The sequence below is a fragment of the Phyllopteryx taeniolatus genome, chromosome 10 (assembly GCF_024500385.1).
Source record: "Phyllopteryx taeniolatus isolate TA_2022b chromosome 10, UOR_Ptae_1.2, whole genome shotgun sequence".
In the NCBI taxonomy this organism is placed as follows: domain Eukaryota; kingdom Metazoa; phylum Chordata; class Actinopteri; order Syngnathiformes; family Syngnathidae; genus Phyllopteryx; species Phyllopteryx taeniolatus.
In genome coordinates, this window is record NC_084511.1 from 6258078 (window position 1) to 6282005 (window position 23928).

General features: G+C 42.9%; 1 protein-coding gene across 6 annotated transcripts; it reads left to right on the forward strand.

Annotated features, from left to right (window-relative positions):
* The first annotated feature begins 39 nt into the window (after positions 1-39).
* Positions 40-23553, forward strand: ankrd13d (ankyrin repeat domain 13 family, member D). 6 transcript variants are annotated; one of them, XM_061786778.1, is made up of 16 exons: positions 40-872; positions 952-1087; positions 1177-1301; positions 2745-2796; positions 4129-4272; positions 4346-4535; positions 4796-4862; positions 5055-5136; positions 5280-5341; positions 7739-7869; positions 7953-8110; positions 8192-8305; positions 13650-13822; positions 16198-16277; positions 16908-17144; positions 23079-23553. In XM_061786778.1, exons 1-16 carry the CDS (start codon positions 789-791, stop codon positions 23140-23142), a joined length of 1899 nt encoding a protein of 632 aa, XP_061642762.1. In that variant the 5' UTR covers positions 40-788; the 3' UTR covers positions 23143-23553. The 6 variants fall into 6 exon arrangements, with proteins under 6 accessions (XP_061642762.1, XP_061642766.1, XP_061642767.1 ...); XM_061786782.1 differs by having other exon boundaries at positions 16944-17144; XM_061786783.1 differs by having other exon boundaries at positions 16947-17144.
* Positions 23554-23928: the final 375 nt, after the last annotated feature.

Consider the following 23928-nt stretch of genomic DNA (forward strand, 5'->3'; position numbering starts at 1 on the left):
AATACAGTGAACCGTGTGACCTGCAGTCAGCTGATGGACGGCTCCACCCACCACAACCAGGAAGAAAAACCGAGTCAAGCGACACATCTGCTGTTCTGTCTCGTTTGAGCCAAATGTGTCATTATCACATGGATTCCGCAGACTTAGTGATGCGCTCGGATTTCAAGTCGACTAGAGTTTATTGAGCGTGGTCATCAGCGGCTGCCGCCGGGGCAGTCGTCGATGTCAAACTGGAAGAAAGGCCGGATATATATATATATTTAAACAAAAGTGCTGCTAATACACGAGGCATGTGGGTGGCAAGCTTCCACATCGGTCGTCGATTCCGCTCAAGGCAAGAAAATGAACGCACTTGTATTTAAAGTGTACACCGCCTGATGTGTTTTTTTTTCTCCTTCACAATGGAAAAGTGGAGCAGGAAAAAACACAGTTGTTAGCCTAGCTCACTAGCCGTTCGTTCCTCACCGCTACATCAAATTAGTGGGCTGAGTTCGCCAGGCTAACTCAGCCCACTAATTTAAAAAGATACACACGACATTCAGATGTGTTGAACTTGTCGCATTAGCAACGCAGATATATTTCTTTTGTGACAGTTTTGTTGTTGTTGTTTTAACCAGCGAACACCTTTTTTTTCTTCCGTCTTTGGGTAACTATGTATTTTGCTGCTGCTTTGCCAGAGCTAGCCTGTTAGCTAACCAGCTAGTCACCTGAAGTCGCAAAGTCCCATCACAAATAGTTTTTAAAAAATATATATATAACACTGTTGGACTGTCAAGCGAGCGACAAACATGGCCCAAGAACAGTTTCCTTTGCATTTCCTGGTGTGGAACAATCAGTATCAGGAGCTTGACCAGGAGATGCAAAATAATGAGGTAGGTTTGTTTGGCATCAACCTGATGTGTCGCACTGCATTGCGCTGAAGCTGTTTGTTGTGTGTGTGTGTTTCCGCAGCAGAACCTTGAGCGGGTGGATCCGAGAGGGCGCACCCCACTGGAGCTCGCAGTGTCCCTGGGCCACCTGGAGTCGACCCGAGTGCTGCTCAGATACACCGCAGACCCGACACACTGCAACGCACAAGGCTGGACGAGTGGGTGCTCTGTTGCGGCCTCCTTTTTGCTCCCTTTGGGACTTGCAGGGGTAAACAAAGCATCACTGATGAAGAGTCGTGTGTTTCAGTTTTGCAGGAGGCAGTGAGCACCGGGGATCCCGAGCTGGTTCAACTGGTGCTTCAGTACAGAGACTTCAAACGGGCGACTGAACGGCTGGCGGGCATCCCAGAGCTGCTGAGCAAACTAAGACAGGTTTAAGAAAAAAAAAAAGAAAAGCGGAAAGACACTGGTTAACCTCACTTAAGCTTAGACTACATTTGGTTTTCCACACAATTGATTCAAACACGACGTCTGACATTACAAATCAGTTAGCTAAGTGATTCCTAACCAGTGTGCTGTGAGAGATCAATCATAAGCTCTTTCATGAGATAGCAATTATTCATTTTTTGTTTTTGTCTTGTGTTTTGCCATGAGATTTTTTTTCTTATCTTCGCTGTCTGGCAGTTTTTTTTCTTGTCTTTGCTGTCTAACAGAATCCTCGAACCTCCATCAATCCATCCATTTTCTATCCCACTTACCCTTTTTAGAGTCATGGGTGAGCTGAAGCCAATCTCAGCTGACCTTGGGCAAGCGGCGGGGTACACCCTGAACTCGTTGCCAGCCAATCCCAGGGCACATGTAGATAAAGAACCATTCACACTTACGGACACTTTAGAGTCGTCAATTAACCTACCATGCATGTTTTTGGAATGTCGGAGGAAACCAGAGTACCTGGACAAAAACCATGCAGGCATAGGGAGAAGATGCAAATGGATTTGAACCCATGACCTCTGAACTGTGAGGCAGATGTGCTGCCCAAAATGACTACTTTTCAGGAGAGCCCCAAATCCCGATCTAGCTCGAGTTCCTAAACACCACTTCGTTCCAGTTGATATCATACCTGATATTGCAGTCATATACCGTTGCACACTAACATCGACACACCACCACTCCAAAATCATGCTGAATCGCTAATTTAATATGCTTAAAAAAAATCGTTAATGATGTCATTGATTAAAATGGTAGGACAGCACATCGCCCGCACCAGCAGTGCACATCATCAGACTGTTAAAAAAAGCCTTCAGTATGTCACAAAAGCAAGCACCTGCTTCCCAAACTTTTTTCAAAGGTCATAGAGTCAATAATGATATAATTAATAAAACAGCGTCTAATTGGCGGATTTTAATCTGCACGTAGTCTAACTCCATGGCTCAGCTTTCTTCTGCAACAAAGCATTGCAGCGATAGATTTTAACAAAACAAGCCTACTCAAATTTACCGAACCGTACTATTTTCATTCATTATAGTCTAAAAAATATCCAGCCTTTCAATATAGGCAACAAATATTCTGCACGACTTTCACAGAACGAGAAAAGAGGTGGAGTTTTACAACACTTCCCAGAGATTTTGAGTGTTCAAGATGTGTTCTCAAGCTATTTTCACCACTTTAAATCGATTAATATTGCCTAAAAATAACACATGAGGTGGGGACAGGCCAATAGTACTGAATTTGAAAAAACATGAAATTGACCATATTTGGATATAGAGGGGTTTCCACCCGACGGCGACGTTATGTAAAATATGTGCCTTGCATCAGTAAAGGTTGGGAAACGCAAAGTTGTCTGATCCTCCTGTTTCCATCTCTTGTCTATTCCAGGCGCGGGACTTCTATGTGGAGATGAAGTGGGAGTTCACCAGTTGGGGTGACTGTGTGTTTTCCTTGTTCATCTTTTCAGCAATACGTTTCCCATGAAGCTAGCTGACACTGCTATAATTTCAAACACAATCAACTTCTGATTTGGATTTTTTTTTAAAAATTACCCTATGGAAATAATGACAATAGAAATAATCAATTGCATTTACCAATTTTTACTGTCATACAAGTTTCTAATGAAATGAACCCCTCTGAATGTTACAATGTAAAAATATTTAAACAGTGTCTTAACTATAACGGCAAATTAAGGCTCAAGTAAAGGGGACTTGTGATGAAGACTTTGTTCAAACATCTTTTTAACCAGTTAACCATCTTAAAATATACAAGCAAGAAAACGCTTCACTTAAATTACAAGGTACTATGGTTCGGAAATTAAATCTGCAGCTCTCATTGCGCTCTGAGAGTGCAGTGTTCAGAGCAACAGAGCACAATCCATTTTATATGACTTTACAAACAAGCACGAACAAGTCTCCTCAGTCGGAGTGGCAGGAGTGCGCTCCGGCACTCCCAGAGTCTGGCGCTCTGAATAACCCAATGCCACACTCCAACAATGCTCCGAGTTTCCGAACGTTCCGGAGTGTAGAGAGCACGCTTGGAGTGAATTTCCGAACGTACCCTGTGTGTATCTGAGTCTACTTACGTCACATCACTATTTACTGTAATATTTCCTCATGTTTGTCTTCTTAACCCGGAATCCTTTGAGGCTCAAAACGGGTGGAAGCCACATGATGTAATGCACAAAGGCCACTTTAGAGCCAGGGTTTCTTCCAAAAAGTTGGTAGCAATTCAAATTGTACAACCTTAAAGCCATTTGACTACAGAGGTTCCACTCTTGTTTCAGGCGGCAAAATTTAACAAATTACTGATCTCCTACTTTTATACATCATTTCCAAAATAAATTTAGTCCTCACGAACCCTCTCCCGTCGTCTGCTCTGTTTGGTAATATATACACTTACTGGTCACAACATTCGGTACACATGCACAGTCTATTTGCTGCCAAGAGCTGCACAAAAAAAGGTCTGCTTTCACAGAGATAAAGGTTCTCAGTAGTTTGTTTCTTCTTCCGATGATTATGAACTGCACTGTCTAATTTTGGGCATTTCCCAATGTTTTTGTTTTATTTAGCTAGATGAGAGGCGCACAATATTATGGACACCTCAGTATGATAGTGTCATTCCACATATCATTAAAATATTACTTCTCGCTTAGTGTGTTCTGTATTTCACCTCGTTAGGTTGTGTAGGTGTTCCTAATATTATGGATGTTATTTTTACATCACCCCTTCTTTGTTTAAATGCTGTAGTTCTTCTACCAATTTCCCCTCAGTACCTTTGGTGTCGAAGGTGTGCCCCAGTGATGTCTACCGGGTGTGGAAAAGTGGCTCGTGTCTCCGCGTAGATACTACCCTCCTGGGCTTTGAACACATGACGTGGCTGAAAGGACGACGGAGCTACATCTTTAAGGGTGGAGGTTAGTGTGGAAAAAGTCTGACCCCAGTACCTTCCCGTACAACTTCGGGGTCCAATTTCCTCCTTCCCTATAGATAATGGGGCCGTGGTCATGGAGGTGGACCATGAGAAGCAGGTGGTGTACACTGAGCCGCTTGTCTTATCTCCACGTGATGCGCCCTCCCTGCTGGCGGCCATGCTGCCGTCACAGGAGAACACGGCTCAGAGACTCACATCGCCCATCGTCTCCACACACCTTAACACGCGCAACATTGCCTTTGAGCGGTAAGGCGTGTGTGCTGTTGAAAATAAACCCCTCTTTTGTGCTGTGCAAGCTACCAGAGGATATCATGTTAGTGAGGAAATGCTTTTGACTGCATAATTTTAAAGGGAATTATCAGTGATCAACCAGTCTCCATGGCAATTGAAATAATGAAAGGTTGAAAGCTTTAAGAGTGGGAGAAAATGTTTAACTAAAAATACATAACCGGCCTGTTGTGACCCATATGGTTTCATAATCTATTTACTTTTTCTTTAATGTTTAGGAACAAGTCTGGGATTTGGGGCTGGCGTTCTGAGAAGAGTGAGATGGTCAGTGGATATGAAGCCAAGGTGAGATTTCGGTGTTCATTTTTAATATATAACTCAAAGGAGTGTTTGTTTCCAAAATATGATCTACTGAACTAATTTTGTCTTGTTGGTATCTAAATTAAGTACTGAATAAATACACTGTGTCAGGTTGGACTGTCTCCTGTCGAAGTTTTTTTAATTTATTTATTTAGAAAAACAAATGTGTTTGATAAGGTTTACAGTGCGACTAATGTGGAGCTGGTGACTCGGTCAAGAACAGAGCATCTGTCAGACCAGGATAAATCACGGAGCAAAGGTGAGCTCACAGGGCAATATCTAAAGACAAAATTACAATACAACCACTACATAATTGCAGCGAAACATGACTTAAATCCATCTGTCAAAGACATTGTCTTTTTGACTCGATGTAATCCGCCTTTATTAATATATCCCATTCAGGTTCCAAAACTCCTCTCCAGTCCTTTCTAGGAATAGCTGAACAGCACACAGCTCACAATGGGGTAAGCACCACTGAATCAAATTATCCCACCTGCACTACATGGTGCCTCCTTGAAGAGCAGAACACTTTATTAGTCCCTGAGAAGGAATATCAAATACAATAATTAAAAAAAATTTTTAGACTCCCATGGTTGGCACTGGCCAGGACGAAAACAGTGGAACAGTGGACCAGCTCTACACCCTCGGCAGGGTCCTCGAGGGTGCATGGGAGTTCGCCCAACCAGTCTACATGTGTTTTGTGGACTTGGAGAAGGCGTTCGACCGTGTCCCTCGGGGAGTCCTGCGGAGGGTGCTTCGGAAGTATGGGGTATCGAACCCCTTGATACGGGCTGTTCGGTCCCTGTACGACCGAAGTCAGAGTTTGGTCCGCATATCCGGCAGTAAGTCGGACTCGTTCCCGGTGAGGGTTGGACTCTGCCAAGGCTGCCCTTTGTCACCGATTCTGTTCATAACTTTTATGGACAGAATTTCAAGGCGCAGCCGAGGAGAAAAGGGGGTCCGGTTTGGTGGCCTCAGTATTGCATCTCTGCTTTTTGCAGATGATGTGGTTCTGTTGGCTTCATCAAACCGTGACCTCCAACTCTCACTGGAGCAGTTCGGCTGGGATGAGAATCAGCACCTCCAAATCTGAGACCATGGTCCAAAGTCGGAAAAGGTTGGCGTGCCCTCTCCAGGTTGGGGATGAGATATTTTTGGGGAGGAGGGAGTTTCAGCATTATTCACTAAACGCAATAAATAAATAATTCTATAGTAGGGCTGTACATGATGTTCCATGCACAGGGTGACTTGAATTGTTCCTGTTGAGCCTGTATATGCTACCCTTGGGTCAAATTCTTCAGAACTTTAATTTTGACTATCATAGCTATGCAGATGACACACAGTTATATTTAGCAGTGTCAGATGACTACAGTTCAATTGAGGTGTTGTTTCACTGTCTAAAACAGATAAATGTCTGGATGAGCCCAATTTTTCTTCAATTAAACCACAACAAAACTGAGAATTTTTTTTGCCGCATTTACTTAAAAAAAATAAAATAAAATGTTTAGCATGTTTAAGGCCGACTCCATTTTGACTTACTGCGCCAAGCCTCCTTTCAAATATCCATACCATCCTTTTTATTCTCGCCAACCCCCTATTTCTTTCTTTCGCAACTTGCTTCTTCCTTAACTGTTAATCTATCTTTTTATAGTTTAAGAAATTTGATAAAGTACAATATACTGAATACACAGCATCAAACGCCAATACAGGCTCGCTGTTGAGGGCGTCCACTTGTGCAATCGCTCACGTGCGGTGGTGCGTCGGCACCTTTATGCGATGGTTCGACCACGTTGCGCAGTGGGTGGCAGGCTCAAAGTAGCTTTTGTTCTGTGGTCAACTGAGCAGGTGCGGGCATTTTTGTCCATACTGGCAGATGAAGTACAATGAGAGATGAAGGCACTACAAGAAATGAGCATGCCACCATCTTCTTGATCTCGCCCCAATCCCTCCCAGTTTTGAATGGTGCCTGTTGTAATGGAAAAGCAACGGAGCCCAGGCCAGGCAAAGCAAGGCCGGGGCAGAGAAGGTCCAGGCTGTTCTGGAACTTGTAATGTAAAAGCGCCATACGTCTCCTTTTTGTCAAAATTGAACTAAAGTACCATACTTCAGTTAATGTGGATATGGGGGGAGAGACGACGACTGTGTTTGCCTTGGGCCCCCAAATGACTAGCTATGGCCCTGGGCCAAGCCAGCGCCACCGCTGCTCGGCATGACACAACCAAACTGGGATTTGTGGCTCGTGCATTGATGAAGAAAGCGGCCGCAAGAACTAATGTGAATTGCAGGACACCTTGACCATCGACACTTCAAACGTACGTCGCGGTAATATGCTTCAATTCGGTGCCAAGCGGCATTGGGTCTTCTCTTTCACCATGCACCTCTCCCCACAGCTGGGAAAGCCAATGAGCCTGTCTGTTTAGCCAGCAGCGGCTAGACGGTGGCTCCTCACACACTCTGTGACGAATTGAAGCATTTTTTGAAGCACGGAAAAAAACTGTTCGCACACACCTAACTTTAACTTTCATCAGGCAGGTCTTTTTACAAGGGCAATTTTGATTCGCCAGCTTGTCTAACGTGGGCACTATTCGCATCGCCACACACTCTTTCAATTCAGCATTGGCGAAGTGCTAAATCGACACACATGATCCGATACAACACTTAGAACACTTTAGAACTACGGGCAAATTTAGCGTCTTCAATTTAAGCCAGAATGTTTTTCACAGCGTGACGGAACCTACAAGAGCACACAGAACACCTTCTTGTTGTGTGAAGACGGTGTTAACCACTCTATCTACAGTGCAGTCCCAAATTGCCGTCTGTCGCAGCATTTCACATTTCGGTGTCTCTCTGCGTTAATGTAGAGTAACGTGTCCCAGTGTGCCAGTCCACATAACCCCACGGCCATCACAGCTGAAGAATACTTTAATCCAGAGTTCAACCTCAACGGCCGGGACATTGGACGTCCCATAGAGCTCACCAGCAAAGTGCAGAGGTACGACTGAAGCTGAGCCATGGCAAGATGACATGACAATGCACGAGAGAACTCAGCATTTGTTCTCTCCGTATCGTCTCCAGGTTTAAGGCTAATCTGTGGTTGAGTGAGACTCACCCTCTGTCGCTGGCCGAACAAGTGACGCCCATCATCGACCTCATGGCCATCTCCAATGCTCACTTTGCGAAACTGCGTGACTTCATCACCTTACGCTTGCCGCCAGGTTTTCCAGTCAAAATAGGTGAGAGCGGAGTCCCTTTTTGGGACCAGTCATTATTTACTGTGTTTGCTTCTGTGATTGAACTTCCTCTCTGCCCTTCAGAGATTCCGCTGTTCCATGTCCTGAACGCCAGAGTGACCTTTAGTAACTTGTGCGGCTGTGATGAACCCGTGAGCTCAGTGACGGTTCACAAAACTGGGGGCTCAGAAGAAGCAGGTATCTATTCACGTACACACACAAACTCGATCTGTGAAACTCTGTGGTGCAACACCAAAAACCTTTTTTTAATTAATAAATTTATTAATTTATATATATTGATTTTTTTATTGGTCCTGTTCGACTGTTAGGTCAAGCATAAAGGAGGATCTGTATCCCTTTTATGCGGGGAACAGTTTTACTGTGTCGCAGTGGACTTTTTTTTTTTTTTATTTGTTTTTTATTGAGAATCAAAGTCGATCAGTTGAACAGAACAAGCTTTCTAGAGGTGAGTGAGAAAAGAAGACAACATAAGACAAAGCACTAACTGTAAACAAGACGAGGAAGGTAAATCATTATATATCTCGAACAATGATAATCTGTCATTGTTTGATATGAGTGTTGTATGGGGCACTAGTGCTACACCCTGTGAGGGAAGGGCAGGACAAGATAGGACAGGACAAGCACAGGAGAGGAAGCATGCAGGACAAGGGTTGTGAACCCCTGTACAACTGAAGTGTGGTGGGAGTGGCTATGTAAATTATAAACGTTTATAGGACCAGAGTTTGAGTGAGGGCATACCCAAGATATTTGCATAGTCATAAGTTATTTGTCGCAATGAGTGAGTGGCCCCACACCCGGCGAATAAGTCCCAGGGGTGTGTGTCTGCGGACACATGCATGTTAATTGACATCGTTTCGCATGCACAAGGACTGTCAGAAGTGTCCTGTAATTGCTGTGGCTGCACCGCGTGGGCTGAGGACCCCACCCTCCCAATCGAGAGGCGGGGTTGGGCCCAGGTGTCCACCCGAGAGCGGCCCGGTGGACAGGACACGTCCCACACGGAAGGACCCAGGACAGTGCGCCAGCCCCACCGAGGCGCCCCAACAACCGGCCCACCTGCCCCGACCGGCAGCCGGAACGGGGGACCTAGTCGGACGCTAGCTGGCACCGCTCCAGCACCCGCGGAACATGGGCAAGTCCACCATCAATGCCTGCTAGGAGGTCTGCCCCCGCAGACGCCGGGAGCGCAAGCACAGTACTTCAGTGCTGTTTCCCGGTCTAGAATCTCAAATGGCTCTCTGTGAGTTACCGCTGTTAGCGAAGCTCGGGAAAGAAAAGAACGAATTGAAAAACCGCTGCTGAAAAAGGAAAAAGACTGTGAAAAGAGAAAATCTGACCTGTAGTAGCTGTTTTTTCCAGGTCTATGCAAGAGGCGCCGCCATGTTTTCATCTTTGGAGATCACGCAACCTCTCGCATTGTCACAACATGCTCTCGCGTTGTCCCGCCCCCAAACAAACAAGTTTTTGTCATCATTTTCAGTTCAAGTCAGTGGGAGGCAATCTCTTTCTGGCTTGCATATTGTTTAAAAACAATGTGAAAAGGTATATTAAATTATTACAAACTCATGGTTCATACAAGATGATGGTTATTTAAGGAAAATGCATACATCTTAGATTTACGGTCTAAAATACTCTCTCAGGAGCTATACAACGACTACTCGCAACAACTTCTCTGCACATCATCGCATGGTCGCAGATGTAACAATCAATCAAAAATTCTGTGTCGTATCACAAGCTTTCACATCAAAAATTAAGTTTGAGGCGAGCAAGCGAGATCCAGCCGGCAACCGCCCAGCCATATCAATACAGTATATATACTGGTATCTCGTTTGATGTGCGCCCCGCATCTGAGACGCTCAAAAATGAGCAGGGACGCATGAAGTGATTTCAGTCTGTGTCTGTAGATGCATGGCTTAAATCCCACCCTCCGTACAGACCGCAGATGCATGGCTAAAAAAAAAAAACTACCCTATGTACAGTATGTGTGTGTGTTGGTGAAGATCTTCCACACACAGCGAATCAAAGGAGGAATACACTAAAAGTACGAGTCCTGTTTTGGTGCTAGCCAATCCGAGGTAGAGTAGGGTGGGTTATCATTCCTTAAATACAATGGACAATGGACTCAATAAATTTTCATTGTTCAGGTAACATCCGCTGCGCCGCTCACGACGTAGCAAGACGATGGCAGAACAGCGTTTGCTCCTTGAAACTTTAGGGAAAGTTAACTATTTATTATATTTGGTTGCCTGCGAGCTAACGAGCTAGCAAGCTTAGGAGCTAAACAGCTCACTCGACTGCGGCATCATCGAAAACATCAGCGCTTGGAGTTGTGTGTGTGTGTGTGTGTGTATTACTATCAAAACACACACACGTGGGAAAGTTAACGGTTTATTTACCATAACCACAGTGGCACATGTTATCAATATTCAGGTAGTGGACTTCAGTGAGCTCATTTTCACCGTCATTTGATTGACAGGTGAAGGTCCCACAGTCCAGCAGCTTGAGGGCGTGCCTTAGTTTACATTTTATTTGGCATTTTTTTAGCCAGGTAAAAGCTTAATTGAGATAAAATCTCTTTTTCAAAAGCCAAGAGGCAGCAAAAAGTATACAGGCATCAGAAATTATTGAGTACATAACACAACATTTATACAATAAATAAAAATAAAGACTAGAAAATAACATTAAAATGTATGACAGCTGATTTAAAAACGGTGACAAAGCCCAAATACTTTCGAGTACATACATTGGTTTTTTTTGTTTTGATTCATTCAAATTTGGCAGGCTTTCAGACATTATTTTGGGCCTCTTTAGTTGATTAATGATTCTTTACTTTTGTGCCAAATGTTTACTATTTTGTCTTTGTGAATGGAGCCTTTAGTATTTTTTTTTACATTTTTTAATTTATTTAAGGTATTTATTGTTCTTTACAATGCCAATGTTCAATATTCTTTAGAATTAAAAGTGAATTGTTATTAAAAGGATGTCCTTGAATTATGCTGGTCTAAAATCAGTTGCATAACAAATATCAACGATACTGTCGTTGATTGTGATAGGTCTTGGGAAAATATATCGTCCTAAAATATTTGCTATCGTGGCAGGCCAAAACGTTGAATATATTGAGAGAGAGCAAGAGCAATGAATAACACAAAAATATTGCACAGTGTTAAAAAAATAAAGTAATTGTAATTAAATTCTGCACTATAATGGGACTGCGAAGCAAGAACCATATGCACCCAAATTACTGTACAGTCAAAAATTGTTTTGTAGGGTTTTTTTTTTTTTCGTGGCCGAAAATGCTCAGTACAGTACAACATTATTGTAAAAAAAAAAAAAAAAAAGCTTGAAAATGGTTTGAAAGTTTTACATTTCATCCAAACTTACCACACCAATGTACTTGGTCATGGTGACATTGTTGACGTACAGTTCTCATCATAGGTGAGTTTCATGAGCCACAAGGAATTAGTGTGCTTCCTAATTCCTAATCTGTTGCCAAAGGCAAACTGCTTGACAATAAAAACTGTTACTGTACCAAAAATAACGTAGACCCAAGACTTTAACGCCGCAGCCATGCTGTTCTCTCTCTATTCTATGTTAACCATTGTTGCATGGCCGACAGATGGTCAGACAGACTGTCAACAGTATTTGACAATATTTAATGCTGCTTAATTCACTTAATACCAATATACAGGCACAAACTTAAATGATTCAAATCGTTAACAAACAACAAGCGACCATCCCCCCAAGCGGAGAACAAAAGAGGACTAGCTGACGACTTAAACACCTTCCACTGCAGATTTGGAAAAAGACACTTTCAAACCCCACATCCACCCAGCTATACTACCGACTACCATGGCACCTCTGACTTCTGCGTTGACCATTCATTAACAGGATGTGAGGCACATCTTCAAACTACAGAAGATCAACAACGCGACAGGCCCAGACCTTGTGTCCCCATCCTACCTCAAAGTCTGTGCAGACCAGCTCGCTCCAGTCTTCACACATATCTTCAACAGATCTCTGGAACTGTGTGAAGTACCATGCTGTTTTAAACGCGCCATCATCATCCCAGTCCCCCTGCAGTTTGCCTAACGAGCAAACAGGTCTGTGGATGATGCAGTCGACATTGGACTGCACTTCATTCTAGAACACCTCGACGGCGTGGGCACCTACGTGAGGATCCTGTTCGTGGACTTCAGCTCTGCGTTCAACACCATCATCCCCAAACTCCTCTCATCCAAGCGTCTCCAGCTCAGTGTCTCACCTGCTATCTGCCAATGGATTTACAACTTCCTGAAGGGCAGGACACAGCAGGTAAGGCCGGGGAACACCACCTCATCCACACGCACCATCAGCACCGGGGTGCCCCAAGGATGAGTCATCTCTCCGCTGCTCTTCTCTCTCTACACTGACTGCACCTCAATGCGCCCGGCTGTCAAATTCCTGAAGTTTGCAGACGACGCCACAGTCATCTGCCTCATCAAGGTGTGGCCATACAACCTGGAGCTAAATACGCTCAAAATTGTAGAGATGATCGTGGACTTCAGGAAACATCCTTCACCATAGCTGCTCCTCAGGCTGTCCGACTTCCCCGTGTCAACCATCGAGACCTTCATGTTCCCGTGAATTACAGTCTCTCAGGACCCGAAGTGGGAGACCAACGTCAACTCCATCCTCAAAAAGGCCCAGAAGAGGATGTAGTTCCTGCGGCTTCTGAGGAAGCATGGCCTGCCACAGGAGCTGTTAAGGCAGTTCTACACAGCAGTCATCGGTTCAGTCCTGTGTTCATCCATCACAGTTTGGTTTGGTGCTACCACAAAAAAAGGACAAACTCCAACTGCAACAGGCAATCGAGACTGCCGAAAAAAATAATCGGTACCCCCCCCTCCCCTACGCACGCTGCAGAACTAAGGCAAGAGCATGCAAAATGCTCTTGGACCCTCCACATCCTGGTCACCACCTCTTCCAGTTCCTTCCCTCAGGTTGGCGTGATTGAACAATGCCAACTAAAGCCAGCAGACATTCCAACAGCTTCTTCCCTCTTGTCATTAAATTGCTAAAGGACAAGTGACTCTCCGTAGGATTTTTTCTGTTTTCATGTCTGAAAGTATTTACTGTCAAAATGGCTGTCTATTGTCATACTAAAGCAGCTCCAACTACCGGAGACAAATTCCTTGTGTGTTTTTTACATACTTGGCAATGAAGAAGATTCTGATTTCACAAAGAGATACAAATAGCCCACTGGCGCTATAATAGCTCGCCAAGTGGAAAGGTTTTAAAACAATTGTTTATCCAACTTGTTTCTCATGTAGCTTTCTTAAAACATGACCATAGATGGAGGCAAACTTGGAGCGGAAGTAGATGTTTTTGGTAGTTCGAGGGGAGTCTTCAATATTTAGCCTCAGTGAGAATTGTTCAAAGTTTGGTGTTCCATTAGTGTGCCTTAATGGCAAAATTTAGAGTTGGTTTACTGAATCATAGGCAATGAAAGATGCGTACAATTTCTTGTGAACTGTCTTCACAGGGCAGTCGGCCGCTCCCTTTCACTGCGATGTGGACCCCTCGGTGTTTGAGCCCCCGGCAGACTACACCACCCTCGGACCCGGGCGCAGCGAGCCTATGAGAGACGAGGACGACAACCTGCTGCAGTTTGCCATCCAGCAGAGCCTCCTGGACGCTGGCACAGAAAGTGACCAGGTTAGAGCGTAGCTTCCATCACTGCTTCAGCTGATTGGCTCATTCATCCTCACAATGTCATCTTACTAAACTAAAAAGACACTGAGAAGTTGCAGACTCCTGAACAATCATTGTATCCTGTTGTAGTTACCAGCAGGGTAGGACTGGGACAAAAATCGGCCCTGGTATTTTTGGCTTAGACCAGCCCCTTAGCGGAGCATGACAGACTAGTAATTTATGTACCGTGCTGTGAAAAAGTATTCCCCCCTTCTCAAATTCTTACATTTTTGCATAGTTTCCCCACTTTAATGTTTAAGATCATCAAACAAATGTAAACATCAGACAAATATAACCCAAGTGAACTTAAAATGCCGTTTTTACATGATTTCGTTTATTAAGGGGGAAAGAAAATTCAGTTACCTGCCCCTGTGTGAAAAAAAGTAATTCCACCCATTCAATCATTAATTAATTGTGGCTAATCACAATTTTTGGTTAATTTTCACTGATCACACTCAAGCTTGATTATCTCCAGACCTGTTCAAACAAGAAATCACTTAAACAGAATATGTCACGACAAAATCAAGTCGGACAAAAGATCTAAAAAAAAACCTGCAACAAAATCACAGACGAGAAATTCCAGAACAGTCGAGAAATAAAGTAATTGACTATCTATCAGGAAAGGGTTACAAAAGCCATTTCTAAAGCTTTAGGATTCCAGCAAACCATACCATAGGGAGAGCTATCATCCTCACATGGAGAAAACATGGAACAATGGTGAACCTTCCCAGGAGTGGGCGGCCTACAAAGACTCATCCAGGAGGTCACAAAGGAACTCAGGACAACTTCTAAAGAACTGCAGGCCTCCCTTGCATCAGTTAATTTAAGGTCAGTGTTCATGACACACCAATAAGGAAGAGACTTGGGGGAAAAAATGCAATCCGTGGCAGACCAGAAAACCACAGCTGACCAAAAAGAACATAAAGGCTCGTCTTACTTTTGCAAAAACATATCTGTATGAGTCCCAAGACTTTTACAAGAACATTATACGGACTGATGAGATGAAAGTGGAGCTTTTTGGAAGGTGTGTGTCTTGTTACATCTGGGGTAAACGTAGCACAGCATTTCAGAAAAAGGTCATACCAACCGTCAAACATGGTGGTGGAAGTGTGAAGGTCTTGGGCTGCGTAACTTCTTCAGGACCTGGATAACTTGCTGTGATTGAGGAACCCATGAATTTTGCTCTTTAACAGAAAATCCTAAAGGAGAAGGTTCAGCCATAAGTTTGTGACCAAAAGCTGAAGCGCTCTTGGGTTCTGCAGCAGGATAATGATCGAAAACACACAAGCAAGTCTGAATGGATTAAGCAAACAATGAAGTGGCCTAGTCAAAGCCCAAACTTGAATCCAATTGAAATGCAGTGGCATGACCTTTAAAAAATAAAAAAAATTAAAAAAAAAAAAAAAAAAAAACACAGCCGCACGAGTGTTTACAGACCAAAAAACAACAGCTTTGTCATGTAGCTCTTCAATTGTGACTGCCAGAACTTGGATATTTCAACCCAATTCTAACTTGACAAAACACCTTGTGGTAAATTGCAGATGCTTCTGTTGTTGTTTTGGCAGTGGATATGGCAAAATTAGCACTATCCCTATGGTGTCACACACGCACGCACAATAAGTCTGTTCAGCAAACAGGTTCTTCATGATATATGCTAGCTTTGAAACTCAAAAGCTGCTGTAAAAAGGGGTTTGGTATTTAAAAAATTGCAATATCTGTGTTATTATTTGTTACATATGACAATTTGAAATTTTTTGTACAAATTTTAGTAAGAATCATGGAAGTTGACACACATGGTTTGCCTTCGCGGGCCACATAAAATGATGTGGTTGGCCTGATCTTTCCCCTGTGCCCTGCGTTTGACACCTGGTAGTACTTTTGATACATAAACTGTAAGAACTTTTTGTTTTGTTTTTTTTCCTGATGCAAATGATGATTCCCTAATGTTTCAAACCGTCTCAGTGTAGCAAAACTACTGGCGAGGAGCACTTAATCAATGTCATATTATTATTTTTTTTGCCTTAAGTATAGGAGGCTGGTCTCGGCAGCCTTCACGAGTATCCAGTACCTTGAAATAACGACAGTATTGGCCTTATACCTGGTATCGGTACTTGGCCATCCCGAGATGAATGGCTATTCGTCTCATGATGACCATTACTTTTGTATGAAATACTGATAAATTCTTGTGGTAACTTGTGACCTAGGTATGGGCCACAGTAATGTAGCATATTATTTGTCACAGGTTGGCCTTCATAGATGACATGCTTTACCTTTTTCCACTTGTTTTTAAATTGACCAGTGTCTCACCTCAAAAATGGGGTGTGGTTTAATTTTTTTAGGTGACCATCTGGGAGGCCCTGACCAACAGTCGTCCGGGACCCCAGTCACCCCTCTATGAGGAAGATACTCAGCTGGAGAGGTGAGCAGACCTTTCGTATTTCTTCTTGAAGTCCATTCATCCATACATTTTCTGAGCCGCTTATCCTCACAAGGGTCACGGGAGTGCTGGAGCCTATCCCAGCTATCATCGGGCAGGAGGCGGGGTACACTCTGAACTGGTTGCCAGCCAATCGCAGGGCACATATAAACAAACAACCATTCGCAGTCACATTCACACCTAAGGGCAATTTAGAGTCTTCAATCAACCTACCATGCAGGTTTTTGGGATGTGGGAGGAAACCGGAGTGCCCGGAGATAACCTATGCAGGCACGGGGAGAACATGCAAACTCCACACAGGCGGGGCCGGGGATTGAAGCCTGGTCCTCAGAACTGTGAGGCAGACGCTCTAACCAGTCATCCACCGTGCTGACCTTCTTGAAGTCCTTTTTCTAAAGCCACAATTGTGCTTGCCTAATTTGGTAGAGAAAAGGCTCTCTAATGTAATTAAGCATTTGTGAATAGAACTGTGATTAGCGCTTCCTTTCAACTCACTCATGGGGGCAGCTACTCCCAGGCAGCCTCTACTGAGGCCCAGCAGTGATGCCTTTCTCTCTTTCCTCCCTATTTCTACATTTAAAAAAAAAAAAAAAAAAAAAAAAAAAAAAAAAGGGCCATTCAGGAGTCTCTGTCTATTTCGTTGGCCAGCAGAAGAGGGGGAGACGACGCACAGGACCACATCCAGCCCCCACTAGACTTCCCATTGGATCCTGCCACCAATTACCCTCTGTCCTACAACACAGCGACTGAGCCTCCGTTATCGGGACACTTTGGTGGGGCGAGGGGCTTCGATGAGCAGCTGCGGATCGCCATGGAGCTGTCGTGCCGCGAGCAGGAGGAGATAGACAGGTGAGGTCCTCCTTTAGGAAGCGTTATTAACTTTCAGATACGAGTAAAAATACCATCAATTTAGTTTGATTCCTTTTCCCTACTGGTATACATAGTTACATTGAACGCAGTAATATTAGTCATTCCTCTCAGAGGATAAAGAATATATGTCTCTGAGTGTTGTTATATTAGCTGTCTACATACAGTGGGTATGGAAAGTTTTCAGACCCCTTTAAATTTTTCACTCGTTATATTGCAGCCATATGTTAAAATCATTTACCGTATTTTCGCGACCATAAGGCACACCATATTAAAAGGTGAAGTCTCAGTTACGGTTTCTATTTCTGTATTTAACACATACATAAGGCAGAATGTATTATTGTGCACAGGCATGGTAAAACATACACTAGCTTAAAACACGGTAGCATGCATGCTAGCGTATGTTTTTAAAAAGGCAGGGGGAGCAAAACTGAGTTCGGTTGTACTTTATTGAAGTATTTAACAATGTAAACAGTGAGTTCGGTTGTACTTTATTAAAGTATTTAACAATGTACTCATGTTACTTTTTGATCAATCCTCATCCACAAATCCATCAAAGTCCTCATCTTCTGTATCCAAAATGAACAGCTGGGCAAGTTCTCCATCAAACATGCCAGGTTCTCTCTCGTCATTGCCTGAGTCAGTCTCGTTGCCTGGGGCTGTTCATCAATGATGCCGGCGTTTTCCTGCTTCCTCCACTTGCGAACCGTGGATTCGTTGATCTTGAATTCTTTCGCGGCTGCACGATTCCCATGTTCCTCCGCGTAACTGGTAGCTTGCAGTTTACACTTTCCTTCGTAAGCGTGTCTCTTTGTAGGTGCCATTTTCGGCGGTCCTTAGCCAAACCGATGTAGTTTTGCACAATGCACATACTGGCACTATATACCTACTGGGGGCGTGCCTTTTGCGTCCTCTTTCACGCACACCCTTCCCCCTTTTAATGTCCGCATGCTGTCCTCAGTCACGTCCACCTTTCCTCTATATAAGCAGCGTGTCGGCAGGAACTGCTCCCAGTCAGTCGAGCGGAGCGCTCATCAAAGTCACACAACATTTACAGATTTTTGAACTCTGTGCACACACAAGGTGCGCTGCATTATAAGGCGCCCCGTCCATTTTAGAGAAAATTTAAGACTTTTAAGTGCGCCTTATGGTCGTGAAAATACGGTAAGTTAATTTTGTTCCTCATTAATGTACACGCAGCACCCCGTATTTGTTTGTTTGTTGAAGTTGTTGAATTTTTTGCTGATGTATTTAACAAAAAGAAAAAATGAAATATCACACAGCCATTAGTATTCAGACCATTTGCTGTGACACTCATATTTAACTCTGGTGCTGTCCATTTCTTCTAATCATCCTTGAGATGGTTCTACATCTTCAGTGGAGTCCGGCTGTGTTTGATTATACTGATTGGACTTGATTTGGAAAGCCACACCCCTGTCTATATAAGACCTTACTCACAGTGCATGTCGGAGCAAATGAGAATCATGAGGTCAAAGGAACTGCCTGAAGAGCTCAGAGACAGAATTGCGGCAAGGCACAGATCTGGCCATGGTTACAAAAAAATTTCTGCTGCACTTAACGTTCCTAAGAGCACAGTGGCCTCCATAATCCTGAAATGGAAGACGTTTGGGACGATCAGAACCCTTCCTAGAGCTGGCCCTCCGGCCAAACTGAGCAATCTGGGTGAGAAGAGCCTTGGTGAGAGAGGTGAAGAAGAACCCAAAGATCACTGTGGCTGAGCTCCAGAGATTCAGTCGGGAGATGGGAGAAAGTTCTAGAAAGTCAACCATCACTGCAGCCCTCCACTCGTCGGGGCTTTATGGCAGAGTGGCCCGACGGAAGCCTCTTCTCAGTGTAAGACACATGAAAGCCCGCATGGAGTTTGCTAAAAAACAACTGAAGGACTACAAGATGGTGAGAAATATGATTCTCTGGTCTGATGAGACCAAGACAGAAATTGTTGGCCTTAATTCTAAGTGGCATGTGTGGCGAAAACCAGGCGCTGCTCATCACCTGTCCAATACAGTCCCAAGAGTGAAGCATGGTGGTGTCAGCATCATGCTGTTAGGGTGTTTTTCAGTTGCAGGGACAGGGAGACTGGTTGCAATCAAAGAAAAAGATGAATGTGGCCAAGTACAGGGATATCCTGGACGAAAACCTTCTCCAGAGTGCTCAGAACCTCAGACTGGGCCGAAGGTTCACCTTCAAAAAGACAATGACCCTAAGCATACACCAAAAATACCGAAGGAGTGGTTTCAGAACAACTCCGTGACAGTTTTTGAAGGGCCCAGACTTAAACCCAATTGAGCATCTCTGGAAGGACCTGAAAATGGCTGCCCACCAACGTTCACCATCCAACCTGACAGAACTGGAGAGGATCTGCAAGGAGGAATGGCAGATGATCCCCAAAAACTTGTTGCATCATTCCCAAAAAGACTCACGGCTGTATTAGCTCAAAAGGGTGCCTCTACTAAATACTGAGCAAAGAGTCTGAATACTTATGGCTGTGTGATATTTCAGTTTTTCTTTTTCAATAAATCAGCAAAAATTTCAACAATTCAGTTTTTTCTGTCAATATGGGGTGTTGTGTGTACATTAATGAGGAAAAAATGGACTTAAATGATTTTAACAAATGGCTGCAATATAACAAAGAGTGAAAAATTTAAGGGGGTCTGAAAACTTTCCATACCCACTGTATGTTACTGCACCTTTTGTGTTCAAATTTCCATTGCCTACAGCAGGGCTCGCCAGCTAAGTTTAGCCCCCAGCCCAATTTTTTCCCATTAATTCCATAGATCATTTTACACTTGAGACTATGTGAGTCCGGGATGCACATGTCATGGAAATAATGAGCCCCAGCCCTGGAACAACGTGTCACTGCAACCTATCATCACAGAATACAGATGCAGTAATCCTCAGTTACATCGCGGTTCTTGCTTCACGATCCCACTATATTGTTACAGTTGTTACTCTTTAATCTTTTATACTGTTTGTACAATATTTTTGTATTATCCATTGCTCTTGCTCTCTCAATGTGTTTAGGCCTGCCACGATAGCAAATCTTTAAGAAAAGTACCTGTATATTTTCCCATAAATTATTTTTATTTATTTATTTTGTTTAATGCCACTGATACAATGATATTAGCGCATAATAAGGATTTTTACAAATTTTATAAATTCTGCCTTGGTAATTAAACATATGAGGACAACTCATAGGTTCTCTCATTTACTAAATAAAAGTAGGGCTGCATTTCACAGTAAGAGCAAGTAAATAAAAAGGGAACATTATACATATTCAAATAAAGTGCTGAACTTAAGAAAAATAAAGTTTGCTTTTCCCCTTTTCTGTTTGTCATTTTGACACAACAGTGAAGTGGCTGACAATTTTACATATTTTAATTGAACAAATCTTAACTGAACTGTTTTAGAGGTAATGTTTATTCAAAACATTTGTTTTAGTTCATAATGGCATTTCACATATTATCTGCACTTTTAATAAGACACCCTGAACTGGTCGCCAGCCAATCGCAGGGCACATAGAAACAAACAACCGCTCTCACTCAAATTCACACCTATGGGCAATTTAGAGTCTTCAATCAACTTACCACGCATGTTTTGGGGATGTGGGAGGAAACCGGAGTACCCGAAGAAAACCCACGCAGGTACGGGGAGAACATGCAAACTCTACACAGTCCTCAGAACTGTGAGCCAGATGTGCTAACCAGTAGTACACCGTGCCGCCCTTTCAAGACTTAAGGTTAAATAATAAACTCCTCTGAGCCTAATTAATGTATTAGTCATTTATATGGAATTTAGGCCTACAGTAATGATTTGGCTAGCCATTAGTAATACTGCCTATTCTCGCATGACATCGTGATGCTGTTGGTTCTTTATATTGGGATGATGTGTGAGACATTAACTCAAGATCGCGAGCAAGCAAGCAAGCAAAATGTCACTGTTAAAACCGATGAAAAGAAAAGTGAATAGTGAATGTAGTAGGTATGTTATTCAAAATAAACCACCTGTATATCAAAATGGAGGACATCATTGGCTAGAGATTTGAAACGAGCAAAATGAGCCCGAGTTTTTAAGAAGCAGATAAGATTAAGAATTTTATGCCACTTTTTATGTTGCAAAGCTGCCCAAATTGACTTCTCCAACAATCGATGTAAATCAATAGGACATTTGTGACCTAAACCTTGACTCTTTTTTTAAAAATGCCCGTATGTTTCTTATTAGTTGAGATGAAAATGGGATGTTTAAACGGGCTATTTTCAGATTTTACAGTAGCGGGGTCCGTTCAAGCCATCTAGTTTTCCGGGCCAAACCGAGAGAAAGAGCATCGTCAGAATTATGTCAAACTTAACAGAAAACAAGAATGAAAATAGTTCATCATGCCGATATACTTCTCAGTTGTGTCGAAATCCTACGAACTTGTGAATTTGGACCCAGAAATCGAGGAACATTTTGATCTTTTGTGGGAAGTACAAAGAAGAGTGGAAAGAAAAGTCTGCATTCATCCTACCTGCGTTTTATAAATGCCAAGCCAACTTGCAACGAGGTAGCAGCCAGGAAGTGGGCTGCGTGAAGTGGATGAAACGTTGGCTGTGCAAAGCGAAGTTCTCCCTTGGCTGGCTGAGGTCTGCTGGCCTTTGTTTACTGGGGGGGACGGGGTGGACGGAAGCCGGAGCGAGGGGCGCGTCTCGCCCGATCAGATTGCAAATGAACACACAGACAGGCAAGGTGCATTCAAAGTGACGATTACGTGCGCTGCAATTCACGTTAGTTGTCACCACTTTTTAATGGGCAATTAACGTAAACCCCTTATGTAAACGGTTACAGCCGGCGCAGCCGCTGTTTTGCAGACATCGAAATGGTCATGTAGGCAAGTCAGTGTATTACTTGTGATGTTGTCACATGGATACGTGGCCAATCAAACACTGTATCAAGGAAGTGAAATAAGCGCTGTAGCAGCACCCCCATCCCGCATTGCGCTGTATAGCAGTCCAATTCATTGTCGTGCCTTGACAAACGTGATCTGTTGTGCCAGATATAACTGGCCCGTAGTAACCAACCTTTGGCCTCCAGGGTTCTAATACGGCAACACCTATGCTATGTGTTAGCCTGTCTATGGTGTTTTGCATTTTTTGTTCACGTTGCGATAAGCATACTTTGCTAAGGCAAAGCTATGTGCTTGTTTTAAATACCGAACGTGTAATTCTGTGGTTTGTTTCGTTTGACAGTAAACTTCAACTGGGAGGGGCATGAAACAGCTTAACACCTCTTTTTAAGAATTATCTGCCAAACTGCTGCTTGTTGTGAAGGGAGTTGAGTTCCATGCCACCATACAGCACTCGTATGTCAAATTTCTTTGTTCGCAAGTGTTGGCAAAGTTTGTATCTCGAAGAACTTTCAAGTTGGGTCACCGCTATGTCAAGGCACCACTGTATCTTAAGTGATACAGCTTACCTGAAATACTAAATTGTTTATGTCAGGTTGGAGCTAATTTTAGCCTGGGTTGTTATTGGAAGTTACTGAGAGCCTTTGCTGCATGTACATGCGCACTTCTTGTGAATTTTCTTCCAACTCAATCATCTGTAAGGCATTTATTATTAAGAGTATTGTTGTAAGGTGAGTTTGAGATGATATTAAACTGTATTGGGATCATAGTTTTTGGTGAATGTATGGATTGAACTATATAGGAAACTATAAACATACTTATGTTATTTTTGCTAGTCCAGGCAAGGCTCGGCGCCTTTCTCCTGCGGACAGCAGGGGTTTGCTGTAATCTGGATCTAGAATTGTGATCAACTGTGCTACATTTTGGTATATTAATATCGAATTGTAATTCATGTAAAATTAACCTTTTTTTTTTATATCATTGTATTAATCTGATGATTTTCTGATGTTTCACAGGAAACGTAAAGAGGAAGAGGAGGAGCTAGAGAGGATCCTGCAGCTGTCACTCACCGAGAAGTAATGTCACATGAATGAAGAGGCGGGTCTTCATTGCGGGAACACAAACTCCTAATTTATTGTGATTTTATTTTTAAACCCAGAGTTGCTAAATTATTAGATGTTTTATTTATGATCAGATTAATGTCCCTTAAAAGTGTGAAGGACAAGAATGGGTGTCAGAAAGTGCAAACAGGTACTCTGAATCACAATACAAAAAAAGGAGATGAAAGGGAGTTGTTTTTATTATTCAGAATTTGTTGAGTCTTGCTGTCTTTAAAGAGTGATAAATGGTCTAAATTCTATAAACCTGTAACATGATCCATGTTACTGATGAAGAAAATCATAATAAACCAACATATACAAATAATATGAGAATCTTTGAAACATTTGTTGACTTGCTTGTTTCTGTGAAAAATAAATAAATAAATGATCATCCCAGAATTATAATAATTTTTTTATTTATTTAGAGCTGTTCACATAATCTCCGCTAGAGCTATGTATTCTGACCAATACCCTTTGGTGTTAAACTGTACTAACTTTTAAAAGAGTCCGCTTGAGTTTGTTTCATCATAATTGAGTCACTTGTTGAATTATTATTATTATTATTGAATTATTTAAATGCTCAGAGAATCACTCATTCTCTCACAAAAATGTTCAATGCAGACTGACCACTTTTTAGCCTAACCTTCGGGCGAGAGGCGGGGTACACCCTGAACTGGTCGCCAGCCAATCGCAGGTCACACAGAGACAAACAACCATCCGTACTCGCTTTCACACCTATGGGCAATTTAGAGTATTCAATCAACCT

Coding starts and splice junctions, on each gene's coding strand:
- ankrd13d (XM_061786778.1), top strand. CDS start 789: ATGGCCCAAGAACAGTTTCCTTTGCATTTCCTGGTGTGGAACAATCAG. Junction 1,088..1,176: donor CAACGCACAAGGCTGGACGA/GTGGGTGCTCTG, acceptor CGTGTGTTTCAG/TTTTGCAGGAGGCAGTGAGC. Junction 4,273..4,345: donor CTACATCTTTAAGGGTGGAG/GTTAGTGTGGAA, acceptor CCTTCCCTATAG/ATAATGGGGCCGTGGTCATG.